This window comes from Amaranthus tricolor, chromosome 8, assembly GCF_026212465.1.
Source record: "Amaranthus tricolor cultivar Red isolate AtriRed21 chromosome 8, ASM2621246v1, whole genome shotgun sequence".
NCBI classification, from domain to species: Eukaryota; Viridiplantae; Streptophyta; class Magnoliopsida; order Caryophyllales; family Amaranthaceae; genus Amaranthus; species Amaranthus tricolor.
The window spans coordinates 27,839,827-27,857,123 of NC_080054.1; the positions used below are offsets into that span (position 1 = coordinate 27,839,827).

General features: G+C 28.8%; 1 protein-coding gene across 2 annotated transcripts; it reads right to left on the minus strand.

The window, feature by feature from the left end:
• Window positions 1-4,613, minus strand: LOC130820684 (uncharacterized). 2 transcript variants are annotated; one of them, XR_009045245.1, is made up of 9 exons: window positions 3,591-4,613; window positions 3,323-3,406; window positions 3,069-3,231; window positions 2,152-2,317; window positions 1,941-2,069; window positions 1,663-1,842; window positions 1,457-1,579; window positions 1,143-1,349; window positions 1-138 (listed from the first exon to the last, which is right to left on the minus strand). XR_009045245.1 is itself a non-coding variant. In XM_057686145.1 (8 exons), the coding sequence occupies exons 1-8, from the start codon at window positions 3,865-3,867 to the stop codon at window positions 1,236-1,238; spliced, it is 1,236 nt and encodes a 411-aa protein (XP_057542128.1). In that variant the 5' UTR covers window positions 3,868-4,613; the 3' UTR covers window positions 808-1,235. The 2 variants fall into 2 exon arrangements, 1 of the variants encoding a protein (XP_057542128.1); XM_057686145.1 differs by lacking the exon at window positions 1-138 and having other exon boundaries at window positions 808-1,349.
• Between the last annotated feature and the right edge of the window lie 12,684 nt (window positions 4,614-17,297).

Genomic DNA, 17,297 nt, shown 5'->3' on the forward strand with positions numbered 1-17,297 from the left:
AGCAGTATGCCGTTGGCAGGGTACTCTATTCCATGAATAATACTGTTCTGTCCTTACAGTTTGCCCCTCTTACATGACATTTTGTGCGAAAGATTGCAAATTTTAACAAAACTTAACTAGGGTTAAGTGGATTGGTTTCTGCAAGATAGTCAAGAGTAAAGTTAAAGGTCATAAAACCTATTATTTAAAATAACAGTGACCATAATCCATTCACATTATTACAATAGTTATAGTTTTTGATTTATAATAACTATAACTCTGAGATTATAATTGATAGATAACTTAAAGTATGCCATTGTAATTTATAAATGAATTCTGGTCATATAATCCTATACTCGTATCATGGGCATTGAAATTCTTTCTTAAATTGTTCGAAACTAGTGTTCAGTTTTTACAAGCTACGATTTTCTTAATAAGCAAATGATAGTTTGATCATTGGATTTGCTGGCATTGCATATTATGAGGTTGAAGAAGAAATTTTAGGGGGATCGTTTCTTGAGGTAGTGTTGAATTATTCATAAAAATAGGATTATTGAGAATGTATTTGTAATTCTTCTGCTCTGTTTTGATAAACATTTATGCGAACCACTTACTTTTAGACATTGACAGCGTGAAAACACTGTATAAACCATATATGAACAACAGCAAAACAAAATAAGTATGTTAATGATTGAAGATCCTTCAATTTCCATTAATGAAAGTTTCCCGTAAAAGTAAAGGAGTAAATTGTTAATCTTTTTCGTATTGTCATAGATGAGAATATGAGATCAGATCAATTCAGTATGCATGGACTAATTAAAACAACTATAATTGAAATCTTAAATTTGTGATACATGAAGGGATCGACAGACAGATAATACTTTAAATTTTTTTCATACCGAACAATCAAGTCACGCATTAAAGATTGTGATTCAATTATTACTCATATAATTTGTATCTATTATGCATGTGATTTTGTTATTAGATGTTAGATAATCTAACTAAAAAACTATGAAGAACATTTAAAAAAAAAAACCATATTTTTGGAAGAAAACATGTTCTCCAAACACCTCTTTAAATTTCCTTACCGACCTTTTCATTATTTTTGGCCTATTCTCTTAAAATTTACAAAAGGAATACAACGAAGAGTGTAGGTAACCTACTAAATAAAGAATGTATTGGGAAGGGAAAGATTGGGTGCATGAAAATCTTTGTTTGAGAAAGACAGTATTTGCTCCAACAAATTCGTTTGTAATTTACTCATCGTTGATGCTCATCAGTGTGGGTATTTGGCCACGATTTACAAAATCGAGTTTGTTCAATCTCATGCAACACAACACCTTTTCTGGCAATTCTTCCTGTTTTTGAGCCTGTTAAACCAGTCAATAACCTGCTATTAATTTCTATTTTCGAGTCGAATTAAGGTTTTTGATGTTAAAACATTCGAAAAAGATTGTAAAAAATAGCTAATCTTTACCTGAATAGTCAAACCAAGATCAAGGATTCCTTCTTTCAAACGTTCTCGCAAAGATTCTAACGCTTTCCTTGATATATAACTGAATCGATGCACATCTATGTCGATTTCAAAATAATCATGCCCCTACATGGAGAAAGTAATATTTAATTATCTCGCTCATAGAAACTATAATCAGATATGATATGAAAATATTAAATTTTAAAGACCTTGAAAAATTCGTGTTGAGGGCGTGACAGCACTGGTTTATCCTTGTAAGCATTCATGAGTCTCTTTTCGGTAATACTCAACTGAAGATCCTCCGGATTCACTACACTCGACAAGATTTTAAGTCTTTCTCGATAAGGAGCAACCGATTTAAGTTTTTCGGTTTCATTATCTACCATTCTCTGCAGTAAATCAAAAGTTTTCAGCTGATGCAAATGTGTAATTGCAGCAATATCCTCATGATCAGTCACTGTAAAATGAGTGAAAATTAGTCGTGTACCTTAATGCTGTCGATGAAACTTGAAGGAACTTTTTCGTCGATATTGTCTGACAACTTAAAATACATAACGAGGCTGATGCCTTCGCCATTGGTGTTGCTTAAGAACGCTGAAGGAGCATAGGCAGGCAACTGTCGAGAAATTCCAAGAACGTAATTAAAGAAAATTACGTTACAACCCAGAAGGAAAATGAGAAAGAAAAGGCCAAATTACCTGTATGTTAACGATCAGTAAAGATGGCAATTGGCTACGATTTCCTTGCACAGACGGAAGCTCAAGCTGCTGAGCAATATGATTTATCTTTTGTGACGAAGCAAACATATCGACACCAATGGGTGTATACGGACAATACCCTGGAGCCAAGCTTTTCATTTTGTCCCTGCACATTGATGTAAATTGGATCAAATTGACCCGAATTTGAACATTATCCGATTAGATGATTGGGTAATATTTTGGGCGTTAACCATCAACTTAAATTTTTGGTTGAGTTGGTTCTTTGATGTAATATCAGAATCCAATATGACAGAAGAATTACAGTTTTCAAATCTCATATGCCTCTTATTTCATATTTAACAGCATGTATAACGAGGACATATGTGACAATTTTAGTCGAAAAGCTCTCGTGTCTAAGAATGTGATAGAGTATATAATGGGGTGTTTGACAATTGGTTGTTGGCTGTTAGCTTGTTTGACCAGATAGAAATATTAATTGTTTTATTGGCTTTTAACCTAGTTGAAAAGGCCAACTGTTTATGAAGATATTTGGTACATTTAGGTATTGATTATTGACTGTTTATTAAGAAAAGCGGGTCAATAAACTAATCATCAATCAAAAAAGCTAATTAGAGTAGCTTTTTTAACTTTGCTTAAAAGCCGGCTTTACAGCTGGCTCAAAAGCAATTTACCAAACTTTTCTTTTTTGCTATTTGACCAATCAACAAACAAATAACCAAAAATGAATCAAAAAACTAAGCCAAAAGCCATAAGCCAAACACTCCAATATATATCACTTCAAAGATCAATTTAAATTTCTGATTGAGTTTATTGTTTGATGCTAGACTCAATATGACATATAAATAGCAAAACTAAAGGTGACATAAACAAAAGTAGATGTGAATTAATATACTCACTTGAAGTAAGTCTCACCACGAACCCTAAAAACCGAGGGTGGAATCGCAGACCAAGAGCCTGCTGATGCCTTTTCATCGGCTGCACATGGAATCAAAATCCCAGCCTGTGGGCGTAAAATGTGTGCACCTGACCACAGGTTCGACATGTTGAGTATTTTCCCATCTACACCATTACATAACAAACAATCAATGAATCAGATCGAACTGTAAACTCTAATACGAAGATTGTAAACTCGAAAATCACCCCCCCTAACCTTCGAAAACACTTGTATAATCATCGTCAGATTCGGAGTCTAGTATGCTCACTGAATCAAACCATGCTTCTTCCTGACAAACTCCTGCAGTTGCATACACAATAAATGACTTAAGTACCATGTTGCATACATGACCTTAATTTCAAGAGATTAGGGTCAGCTACCTGAACCAATATATCGGTTCCAATGTTATGGTACATAGGTTTATGCAGATGATCCCAATCTTTTGAAATTAAGGTTGTGTTTGTTGTTGGGATGCGAGGAATACCATTTTCATCGACGTGGTTCCAATGCACTTGTGTTAAGTGGTATGCTTTATTAGAAACTTCGGATCTTCTACAAGTAGTGGTGCTTCCCTTCTCGAAATCGATTTGAACAAACTCGCTTACAGAGATGCGACTTCCTGCATCACTGCATGATTTTCTTTTGATCGGAGCATCACATGTCGGTGTATTTAAATTTGTATGACGTGTTTGTGACCTTCGAGTGTACTTCTTCCTGTGAGGAGCAACTCGAGCGTGCGTAGTTGAAACACACCCACCCATTATAGGCTAGCAGAACCCAATAGTAATGAACTAATGATGCTGATAGTTTTCTTGTTTTGAAGTTGTTCTGAGCTTCAAGGAAATAAGTACCTATAATTTGAATCAAAGTGCAGGTATGAACAGAAATGATCTGATTAGAAAATCATTTAAGGCTCAAAGCAAAGAGGCATCAAGACCTATAAACAAAATGCAGAATTTTTCTGGTAGAGAGACATTTAATAAGCATAGCACAGAACAATTCAACCAAAAGTTAAGCTTACTAGCGAATTATGGTTGTTTATGAGCTATTTTGTGTTCATTTTGAGCGAACTGTAAATTAAAAAAGCGAATTAACTAGCGAATTATAACAGCTTATGGTTCAAGCCTAAAAGTATGTTATATAGGGAGTGCTAGGCAAAATAGCTTACTGAGCAATTTTAGCTTATTCTATTTTGAAACAAATAGAGGTTGTGTGGTCAAACCAACCAATTTTAATGTTCGGTTAACTAGCTGGTTGGAACACTTTATTGATATGAATAAGTTATTTATGAACAAGTTGCTCATAGCAACGGATTCAAAATCAGCTGGTCAAACCTGTTAATAAAATTAATTGGTCATATCGATCAAAATGTAATCAGCTATTAGTTACCAGCTATCAACTGTTTGCTAAACACCCCACACCTCAAGCAATATCCTTTGGACTAGAATTGAATGCATTAGTTTTGTCACATTAGCTTCCGATACCACGACAACAAACCGTCTCAATCCAAAATTTCAGCTATTCGTTGAAGCCCAAAAGTTTTTTTGATTTTTTTATTAATATAATATTTGTTTTTTTTTCTGCAGTTAGAAAATTAACACAAATATTAAAAATATATAATTTTATGGTAAACCAAGACATAAATGGGATGTTTTATAAAGGACGTTTAGTTGACTTTTTCATTAGCTTTTGGGTTTTTCGTTTGGCTTTCGCTTTGTTAATTGATTAAAAAGTTAAAAATATATTTAGTAAATGGTTTAAGATGACTATTTAGGCGAAATAATAAAAGCTAGTTTAATTAGATTTTTTATTGGCTTTCGAAATAAATAATTAACAGTAAAATTATAATTTTACCAAAACATCTCATGAGACAGCTAATTTATCCAACTAATTTAAAAATCAATAAAATTAATTCACATTTTTAGCTGAAGGAACCAACTTGATATGTTTAATAAAAAAGACAAAGAAAGGAGAAATATATTGAATAAAAAGGTATTTTTACTCCCCACATAAATTAAAGTTTCTCCTTTTTATATGACCAACCAAATGTAATTGAAACGATCTTCTAAAGTTGGCGCAAAAGAATATTAAAAAAAGGCTTGTGATGTGTCAAATTTTATACATTAATTAAAATAACTAGTGGAATATTAACAATTCTTTGAGATTGAGCTTGTAATATAAAGTATATAAAAGGTCAATTTAATACCAAATAAAAAATCTTAAAGGGCCTTTCAAAAATAATTATCCTTATTCATCAAGACAAACAAGGTTGTTCAAATCCACTTAACCAACCCCAAAAACTATTTGTTGCTTGTTCATACATTGTTAGTATGCTAGACTTGACAAGAATAAACTAAAATAAAGATAGAAATATTAATATAGGTTAAGATTAATTGTAGGCCAAATTATATGACTAAACTTTAAATTTTCGATATTAGATATTAGAAGTCAATGTAATTGAAGATCACATATTTATATTTTATTTATCTCTTATTATAAGTTGAATATATAACATTAGTATTAAAAACCAAATAATTTACCCTTTTGGATAAAAAGCTCTCATGTAATTATGACCTGAAAAAATATGTTTCTATAATAATTCTTCGATTACAATTACTCATTTTAAGGAGAGACAAATTTGATTAAGGTTTTTAAGACATATATAAATGATATGTGAGATCTCGTTTAATTTGTCTTAATGTATATATTTTTTTTATTATACATTTTTTATAATCTTTTAAAAGTAAATGAAAAGATTTTAAAAAATTAAAAAGCCAAATATAACTTAAAAAGCCAAATATAAACATATGAATTATGATATAGCTATTTATCATTTTTGGTGTGATGTGCTTGGAAATTTAAGATGGAGATTGAAGCACGTTGATATGGTACTCCCTACCACATTTACAAATTTAAAATTTTAAAATCTGTCATATATGAGCCACCTGCCAGTTGTTTTTTTAAAAAAATTTCTAATATTAATTATAAAAATATATATCTATTAAGTTAGGAATCACTTATTGATTATAATAACACACTATGAACAAAATATAAAATTATTTCTACAATAAAAATATTTTTTTGGTAATTTATAATTTATTAAATAATTCGATATTTATTTAATTTATAATTATATCCGATTATAATTTGGCTTTAAAATAAACTTAAAATCACGTAAAAATTAATATGAATATAAAATCTAATTTTAAAAAAAAACAAACTCAAAAATAAAAATAATACAAAAAATAACCTGAGAAGAGAGAGAAGCGATGAGTTCCGGGGGGTTGACGGGCTGGTGGGGTCCACCAGACACCAACTTTTGGAATGCAATAGCTTCCCCTCTTCCCTGCTTAATAATTTTCGTTAATTATATTCAGTTATTACTAATTATTAATAAAAAAAGGGATTATTATGTGAGTACGAGAAGATGAAAGTTATAAACAATGGGATTAAAAACAGAGGATTAATTTAAAACTGACAACCTCCATATCCGTTTTCTTCGCATCTCTCTTATTACTGCCCCCTTCTTTTTTTTACACTTCCCAGTTCTCCCCTCTTCTTTCCTTCTCATCTAGGGTGTGCAAAATGAGATCGGAAGTTCGGATCGAAATCGGTTGAGACCAGATCTAAATTGAACCAAACCGGTTGCATCCGTTCCGGTCTCCAAGTCTTATTTATTCTTCATTTCGGGTTTTCGGTCCTGTTCGAAAATCCGAGTTAGACCGAATATATATAGGTAATCTTGAAGAGGAATCATATTTACTATTTTTATGTGTATGAAATACTTTAGTTTTATATTTTTTATTTCTAACACAAAATAGTTTTTTAACTCAAATATTTTAATTTATAATAATTAATTTGCTAAATTATTTTAACATCCTCCATTTTTTTTAATTTATTTTTGATATCAAAAATAATTTTCGGACCGGATGGAATCGGTCTGATCTTAGAATATTCAAAATTCCGATCTTCTAGTCCAACGGGTTCTGACCGATCTGGTCCGGGTTTGGATCGATGAACACCCCTATTCTCATCCATTGAAATTTTTTGGTGGTCTGCTTCTAAAATCTTGATACCGAACTTATTTTTAAAAAAATTTACTCCTCAATTTCAAATTAGTCGCAACATTAGAAAAATGACACTATTTATTCACCACTCTTAATTTGTAATTAGTTTTAATTTATAGATTAAAATATAGTCAAGTGAAATCTTGTTTAATTTGTCTCATTGCAAGGATTATTAATTTCAAATTTTTATAATTTTTTTTATAAATAATTAGAGATATTAAAGATTCAATTAGTGCATTGGACTGCATGAAAAAACAAACTTTGCAAATAAATTGGAACGTAGTACCATTTAACTCTAAAAATCATTTTCATTCTTTTTAAACTTTTTTAAAGAATTTTATTTATTTATTTATTTATTTGAAAGGTGACATGCAAATGAAAATAAGCAATGCAAGAAATAAGTTATAAGTGAATAAAAATAAAAAAGAAAACAAATATGCGAACCAGATAAAAATAAAATAATGAATATTATTCTAAAAAAATTGATCAATTAGATAACTAATATACTTATATACTCCATATATGTTTTTTTTTTCTTGTTTATTTTTTACACAATTTTCTAAGTAAAATTTGAGCCTTATTTTTTCTAAATATTCATCATAAACCATAAAAAATGTATAATAAAAAAAATACACATTAGGACAAATCTAATGAGATCTCACATGAATATATTTTATCTTTTATATATATTTTAAAAATTTTAATTAAATTTCTCTCTCTTTAAAGTGGAATATTTTAAGCAAGAAAAATATTAAAGAACTAACGGAATATACTTTAATGAGTAAATATAAATAACATCCAAATGTTATTCAGCGTCAATTCTCTATAAGGAGTACTACCGTGTCCTCTTTAATTTGCATCAAAGAGAAATTGGGTTAATTTTAAAAAACTGTTAATAAATAAAGAGAGATAATAAATTAAGTAGATGAAATTGAAAAGGAATTAAAAAGTTTGGATGAAATTAAAAAAAATAGCGAGTCATCGTCCAAAAATAGAAATAATGCAAAATAAATAAGACATATCAAAATGATAAATAATGCAAATTTAATAGTATGGAAGAAATATATTTTAATGAGTGAATCTCTAATATTCTTATTTTGATGGGTAAAATTCAATAAAATATAGTAGAAAACATAACAAGAGTACATCAAGTCATCAATATTTTTTTTTTGTGTTGGTCCATATTTAGGCCTAGGAGGAACATCCAACATAATCAAGATGATGTGGTGATTTTTTGTTCGTGAATCTAGGGAGTGTTAAGGCATTTAAGTGATCCCATGTTATGAGATTTATGCTTCCAATCCTACTATATTTATTAACTCCTTAATTACTCCCCATTCTTCTAGGTCTTGAGGTATGGAAGACACCACTTACCATATGCATGCCATAAATTCTTCCATAATTTAACTTTTAAATATGTAAATCTAATCTCCATAAAATATATATCTTTAGAAATTATTTGTTTCGATAAAATGAAAATTGTGAAACTTAATTAATTAGACTTGAAGTGAGACTCAAAGAAAATATACAAATATAATCTTATATTACTTATTTGTTTCTTCTTTGCTTTCCTTAACAATCTGTATGTCATTTCGTGTAATCCTCAAATCTCAACATAAATACCATCCCTCCTCAAAGACATTTTATGTGGGGCTTTAGTTTCTTAAAGTCTCATTCCCCAATATTTTCACGGGGAAACTCTCATCTTCTTAAAACAAATAAGGGGCTTCTCAATATCGACACGATATTTCTTTTTACTTTTAATCTAATTCAAAAATGAAAATACTACCCCTCTGTTTTTGTTACTTTTAGAATATTCTAAGATGATAAATAGTATTTAATATAATTTTCATGGATGTATAGAAGTTATATATATATATATATATATATATATATATATATATATATATATATATATATATATATATATATATATATATATATATATATATATATATATATATATATATATATATATATATATATATATATACTTTAATTTATGAAATTAATTATTAACACTCAAATAATGTTTTGAAAATTGTGAAAAAACAAATATAACCATCTAACATGAAACTAGTACTATCAAACAATAGATTTTCATTTATTCAAAAAGAAATATATTTTATTAGGACTAGAAAAATTAGATGTACAAAAGTAGCAATCTAGTATGCATGCATGCACCTTAGGAATTGTTTGTTGTCCACACGACATACTAGCTGTACATTAGAAAGCTTAAAATCTTATTACTCTTTAAGGTGTGGAAAAATACTATAATCATTCAAATTTTGGCAGCTGCAAATTGAGAAATTGCAAATCTTATATAATTTTATATACAGAGTTGTCTTTGAAGGTGTGCGAGGTGATCGATTGTACAAGACCGTCTCCTTTTTTTCCCGTATATCAAAAAGTTAATATATAAAAAGGGAAATATATATGTTAAGTTTATTAATAAAATAAATATATTTATTGTTTTTATACAGGGCCTCTAAATTTTTCAAGAAGACTCTGTTTGTATGAACTATTATACTATGCATATTCACAGTTATTAATTTTAATCCAAATACAAAAGAAAATATAAGTTTATAAAATATGAATTATGATATATTATACAAATTGAAGAATTGCATATAAAATTATAAACACTACTCAATATAAAATCGAAAATACTATATACATTAGATCATCCTATACGTATGTTTGTTGTGGCTCATTATTTTGTTACTGAGCGGGAGCTGAATATGAATGTTTGATATGGTGTGAATTAGTAAGAGCAAAGTGGGTTATATATCTTTTAGGGATCCGAACTTTTTAAGGCCAAAAAACTTATTTTTATGTATATAAGTGATATTAATTTTAATTATATTTAGATTAACTTATATTTTTTGCTAAATTGTATGAATTCAGTTATTTTTTATAATGTAGTTTAAATATCAACAATAAAAAACAAAAGGTGTATTATATTATTCGTTACGTTTTAAGTTTTAGGGGCCTTTTTTTAAATTTTTGCTCTGGGACCTAAAAATGAATAGAACGGCCCTATCGATATGGTATAATGTAGGTAAATTGATTTAAAGATATTAAAATAATATTCAAATCAAATAGTTCCAATTACCATTAAACAACTTTTGACTTCGATCCTTACATGCAACCTTGAGGATGCAAAAATCTTTAGTCATTATTTTTTTGACTAGATCCAATTTAATTAGAAGTATAGAATTATTTTATGGGTGGTTTTAAATTTTAATAATATAATATTAAATTGTAAATTTATCACCTAACTATAAAGTGATTTACGTAAACTTGACAAAATCGAAAGACTTTTTTGGTTAAAGCTAATGTAACAAACAAAAACGAGTATTTATAATTAGTCTCAATACACTGCTTTAAAAGCTATGTCGAATCGAAATCTCTAATGCTTCAATCTATTCACATATAATCTTGTTAAATTCGTTTTAATGCATAATTTTTTATTACTCAATTTTAATGCTGCATAATTTTTTATTATTCAATTTTAATGCTTTTTATTAATATGTATTTTGAGATATTAATGCATAAAATTTGATCTGATATGCATGCAAAAGATAAATGGACAAAAAAAGAAATAGATGAAGTAAAGTTTTCTACTATAAAAAAAATACATATTATTTAATACTACATATATATTAAAACATTAGTAAGGATAAAAATATGCTCCTTCCGTTCCTTAGAGAAGTTTCTATTTGTCATTTTAGGGTATTTTATTTGTTGTTCTCATAAAGAATATTTCTATTTATGTTAGAAATTTTAGACAAAAATAATCTCATTCATTCTCATTTTAATAATTTAAAATTTAATAATGTTTATGGTTCCTACACATCTTCCACTAACTTTATTTTAACATTTTTATATTACTTATGATCCCCACATGTTTCCAACACTACAAAAAAAATTAGTTGGCGTCTAAAATATGAGTCGCTTATTGGTAAGGAAAAGAGAGTTGGCGACTAAATAAGGACAAAACACCCAAGTCGCTTGCTAAACAGTCGACAAAAATAGGCAAGTCGCCAACAAGTCCCTACTGGTCACCAGATAATAATGGTGCCTAACAGGTCACCATTCGCAACTAGAAAATAGCGTCCCCAACAAGTCGCCATACCTTGATACTCGGCGACCAAAATCTAGTCGCCAACTAGTCTCCAAAATTTTTTTAAAAAAATAAAAAATAAAATCGTATATTATTCTTAATATAAAAATTATATTAAGAATAATATACGATTTTATTTTTTATAATAATTATGAATATAATAATAATTATATAATTTTAACTACATAATTTGATAGATACTATATAATTAAACTATACAAATAATAAAAATACAAATAACAATAAAAGTTTAAAATTATTATATATAAAAAAACAAAAACAAAAATAGTACTCTAATAAAAAACAAAATAAAAAGACCTAGAATAGCCTGTTAATGTGAGATGAGTATCTTGGAGGCTATTAGTGTGCCTAAAGGCCTAGCTCCTTTGATAGTGTTGTGCAACTTATGCGGAAAAAAGCAAGCGAAAGAATTCCAGAGCCTCGGTCATTGTTATGATTTGGAGTGAAACCATGTATCAAACGTGGCTCCAAAGGAATTTGTAGGTGTTCTGAGAGAAGGGTGCCCTTGCTGTCTATGTTGCTTCTAGGGTTATTTTTCATGTAGCTTCTAGACTTAATGATAAGTGTAAGAATTGGCTCATTGTGTAGTTTAGTAAAAATTAAGAATGTAAGAGAAAGAGATGTAAGAATGAGGGAGATCTAAAAATAAGAGAGATGTAAAAAGTGAGAGTAAAAACGAGACAATAAGGGGAAGGGATGAAAAGTAAAAGAGATGTAAATTAGAATTTTAAAAAATGAGAATATTAAGTTAATAAGAGTAAATGCAAAAAGCTAATTGCCGCCAATTAGTCCTTGTATTGCTCCAAAAATTCAATTTTTGAATTAGTAACTAGCTTTTGGTCGTCATCTAGCCCCCAAATTGCCGCCTATTTTTTGGTCACGAACTAGCGACTAGTTTGAGACTTGGCTTTGGTCGCGAACTGGCGACTAGGTAGGGAGTTTAGGGACAAGCAATTTTGAGTCGCAAATTTACTTGTATTGGCGACCTATATGCTTAAGTAGTGATTTAGTCGCCAGTTTTAACGACTCATTTTATTTAGTCGGCAACATCAGTCGCCATCTCATTAGTTATTCGTAGTGCTACTAACTTTTAAAAAACGTTTTTTTATTAGTTGTGGTTTTCATATTTTTTCACTAACTTGTTTTTAATACTTTTTTAATGTTTATGATCTTCACTTTTCCTCCATCAAATTTATTATTCAATAAAATAATGTATCCACTATTTTAAAGATTCTATTTTTCTTGATTCTCGTAAATATTCTTTATAACAATTTTATTAAGGAAAGAAGGCATTAATTAATTGTTCGATCATATCAAAATGATAGCAAAAGAATAATGGTTTTGCTTTACCACCCAACATTAAGATTCTTGCCTTTAATTAAATTACAAATACAAATTCTTGTAAGAGACGGACTCTTTGAGAGACCATCTTTAATTAGACCGGTCTATTATATATTTTTTAAAACAATTATAATTAGACATTAAGAATGATGTAAGTAGACATTTAACATATTGAAAGTAGGCATTAAGGATACGGCAAGTAAATATTAAAGATAATATAAGTAGACATTAAAAATACATAAATGGACATTAATCTTTTAATGGGCTAGACTTAAAATACGTCTTTCAAAGAGACGGTCTCTCAATAAACTAGTTGAATTACAAATGAAAATTAAGTAGAAGCCGCTATGTATGAGTGAGACAATTAAGCAACCAAATGAAGTAGATGATAAAGATTTTGACAAAGAATTATAACTAATTTTTTTCAATACGTCGTTTAATGTAATCGAAGCCGTGTTTAGTTCTATGAGCTCTTGCTAATACAAAATGCCTTTGTCTCCATCCCACCTAACCATTTAGATTCAATACTAATGCGTCTTTTTCTTTTTGATAATTTAGGTTATGACTGAATTATTTGATTCTCATATCTTATCATAATTCATATGGACGAGATTTGATAATGATATTATTTAATTACAAATTCTATTATGGCATGTTTAAAACTTAAATTTTATTTTTTAGTGCTGAATTGATTCATATACTATGTTTGATAAGTGTTGAATTTGAAAATGTAGAATTGGACAATTTCATAGAATACCCGAATACAATGTAAAATGGGCCAAGTATCAAATTTGAAAATTTTAAATAGTATGCAGGTGTCATTTACAATTCCTTAATCTGAATATCTAAATCAAATTTTGAATTCTACGTTACTAAACAGGGAGTACCTTAGAAAGGTGTCGATATATGTGTTCGATTCAACTTATATTATTGTTTTTTGAATTCATCACTGTGCAAAATTGTGAATATCCAATTTTTATTAAATTGATTAGTTTATAATTATCCTTATCATTATATTAATTGTATTTTGCTCATACAAATTGTAATTTAGATTTGAAGAGGGATGAAAAAGACTTGACCGTTACAAAATTTAGTAGTTTGTTTAATTATATGTGAAAGACTAAGTAAACATGATAAACTTGTCAAAGATTAGTACGAGTCCCATTGGCAAACTATCCTTGAAGTGAAAGTTGCCCCATCATATGGCAAACTCCTAAGATTTAAGAATACTCCCTATTCAAATATAATTGTGATTCAATGGTGTATACTTTATGTATGTTATATAATTTTTTAACGCTTCCTCGTATATAGACTATATGTTGATGCATTTAAGCCGATAGTGTTAGCTCCTTATAATCCGATGTCACATACTAACTCAATAATTCAATCAGCTTGAATTGATAGTGGTAGTTTTTAAATACATTATATATTTTATCATAATTTTTAATGATCAAATAACAAAATGATCACACAATGAAAATTGAATGACTTAAGTGAAAATATATAAACTACAAGAATATCAGTATATGAGTTCAAACATGCACAACGCAAGGATGACGTTTATATGAAATTAAAATAAGTTGATGGATGTTATCATACATAACAAGAGACAAACATTAGCTAGTGAGATGTTTGAACATATACCACGAGTGTATATATATATATATATATATATATATATATATATATATATATATATATATATATATATATATATATATATATATATATATATATATATATATATATATATATATATATATATATATATATATATATATATATATATACTATAAATTATAACAACAGTCTCACTATAGGATGGGTTCATATAAAAGGTTTATTATACTAAAATTTTTTACTATTAGGTTATTTAAATTAAGTATGGAGCACGTCTCACGGTGATAACAAGAATTTGTAAAATTATAATACTAATCGCTTAAGAATAATTAAGATATACAAGTATTAAGGTAGGTCTGGATTTGATAGGCTTGAGGCAAAACATTAAATATAGGAATCTAATTGTTAAATATACTATTATAGGCTACTGATTGTTAAATATTAAAGCGTTCTCTAATTTTTTAGATGAGTCTGCGGTACAGGTCCCTCTTACTTTCTTGTAGGATCGGACTAGCCTTGACAAGTATATAACGACAATGCAAGTACTTCTTCTATCACTTTGAATATATGCCATATAACTCACATGTTTAAATTATACGGTGCAAACTCAAAATGACGACAAAGAGTATTATCATTTAATTTATTTGTGTGTTTTTATAATGAGAAGGTGAGGACCCATCAAATTAGATAGGCTTCCTCCACAATAAATATTGTTCTTTTTAGGAATAGCTAGCTTACTTGTCCCACTCATTAATCATTTGGTCTATTGAAAATATGTATTCTATACCATCAAGACTTCCGACTTTTTTTGAGTGTGTATATGGAGTAGGCTGGTGGGTGGAAAATTATTTGATTGATGTAGGGTTTTCATTTTCCTTCAATTTGAGTTTGGTAGAAATATAACTACTACACTGATATTATATGACCCTAATTTGAGAAGGCGATTAAAATTGCCAAGAAACATTATATACTTAAATATTCAATAACACCGTCTCACAATAAGACAGGTCATATAATCAATATATTTCTCTAATTAATCACTTTAAGATTGTAAGTGATTACTATAGATTATAAATGATGACTCTGAGACTCTACTTTAAAGTTATAATTAGTCATTTTAAGTCTATAAATAATCATTTTAAAGTTATAAGTAATCAATTTAACATTATAAATATATATTGGATCAGCTCAATAAATACAGTATTATTTGAGAATTTGTCTAAAATATCATTATTGTATGAAGTACATATTAGAGTGTATAACACATAGTTTCAATCTTCGGCTTAACTCAACCATAATATTAAGCTGATGGTTGAGGTCTCATAATATGTCGTATACTCTAACATATCCCATTATATTAGAGCTCGTTAAGTTATAAGTGTGGATACAATACAAGACTACAAACCTTCACACTGAATATTCTACTTTTAAATGAAAGTAATTAATATTCGAACCACCTTTTATCACAAAAAAAATTTGAATGAAATAAGATTATTTAACAACTTAATTTCAAAAATAAGCTTCGGAAAACTTAATTCCTAAAATAAGCGTCCGTACATCCAAACCTAGCCTTGGAGTAAGTCGCTGTTACTAACAGCGACTTAGGCAGTTCACCAGTCAACTCCTTAAGTCGCTGTTAGTAACAACGACTTTAAGGTTAACTGATCAACTCCAGGTTGGAATGAGGAAGTAACTGAGAACTGAAAACTTAAAATTCATTAAGTCGCTGTTACTAACAGAGACTTAAAAAAATATATATTTTTTTAAGTCGCTGTTAGTAACAGCGACTTACTCCAAAACTAGATTTGGATGTATAGACGCTTATTATGGGAATTAAGTTTTTACGAAGCTTATTTTTGGAATTAAGTTGTTAAAACATCTTATTTTATTCAAACTTTCTATCACAAACATGTCTTGATCTCGTAAAATCTAGCTGGGTCGAGTATGTTTTATAAGGCCATATGTTTAGAGCAGGCCCAAATGCTTTCCCTCTCCTGTTCTTGTTGCCCGTTTCTTGATGTCACTTGCATAGGAAAATTTGAAACAAATAATCAATTCTAAAAAAAATAAATAAAAAATGAGTTTTGGATAAACTTAATTCTAAAAATATGCGTCTTTATGTCCGAGCATAAGGTCAGATATGTTCGCAGTTATTAACAGCGAACAAAAAAATTGGTCGAAATTTTCTGTTCGCAGTTAATAACTGCGAGCAAAAAGGAGACAATGTTATAACGTTAGAAGGGACAAAAACCAAAAAAAAATGGTTGGTTTGCGGTTACTAAGTGCGAACAACATGATTTTCATTTTTTTGGTCCCTTTTAATGTTATGACATAACTGCGAACAAACAATTTTGATTTTTTTTACCAATTTTTTTGTTCGCTATTAGTAACTACGAATATACCTGACTTTAGGCTCGGACATAGAGACACTTATTTTTGAGATTAAGTTTACCCGAAGCTCAATTTATTATTTTTTTTTGTTAATAATCTTTCAGTGCATAGCCTGGTTTGATAGACTGGGCTGTGGTCCTTGATTCTGTTCTGGGGATGGAGTCCTTCTGGGCCGTTTTGATCCTTTTGGACTGGGCCGCATGATAACTAATGTAAAACAACATGTCTTGTATAAGACTACGGATACAAACTCATATAATTAGTTTATTTTTATCAAAAATTATTCAAAAACTATTAAAAGATTTATTTTGGATAGTTGTTCAAAATAAAAAAAGAAATAGCTTAAAATATTTTGATTCAAAATATAACCTCGTCGAGCACAATTATTAAACTCAAATTTTGTATGAGACGGTCTCACCGTGAGATATGCCTCATACCTAGGTTAAATAACCTAATTATAGAAAATGTTACACTATGAGCTTCTTGTTTTGAGGTTGTCTCACTGTGAGATAGTCTCATACAAGACGAAATGGTTATTAAAAGGACACTTAACTTGAAACCTTTTGCTAGGTTTTTGTTAATTAAGTTAATCACAATGTTGTAGTATTTTTTTTAAACAATTTTT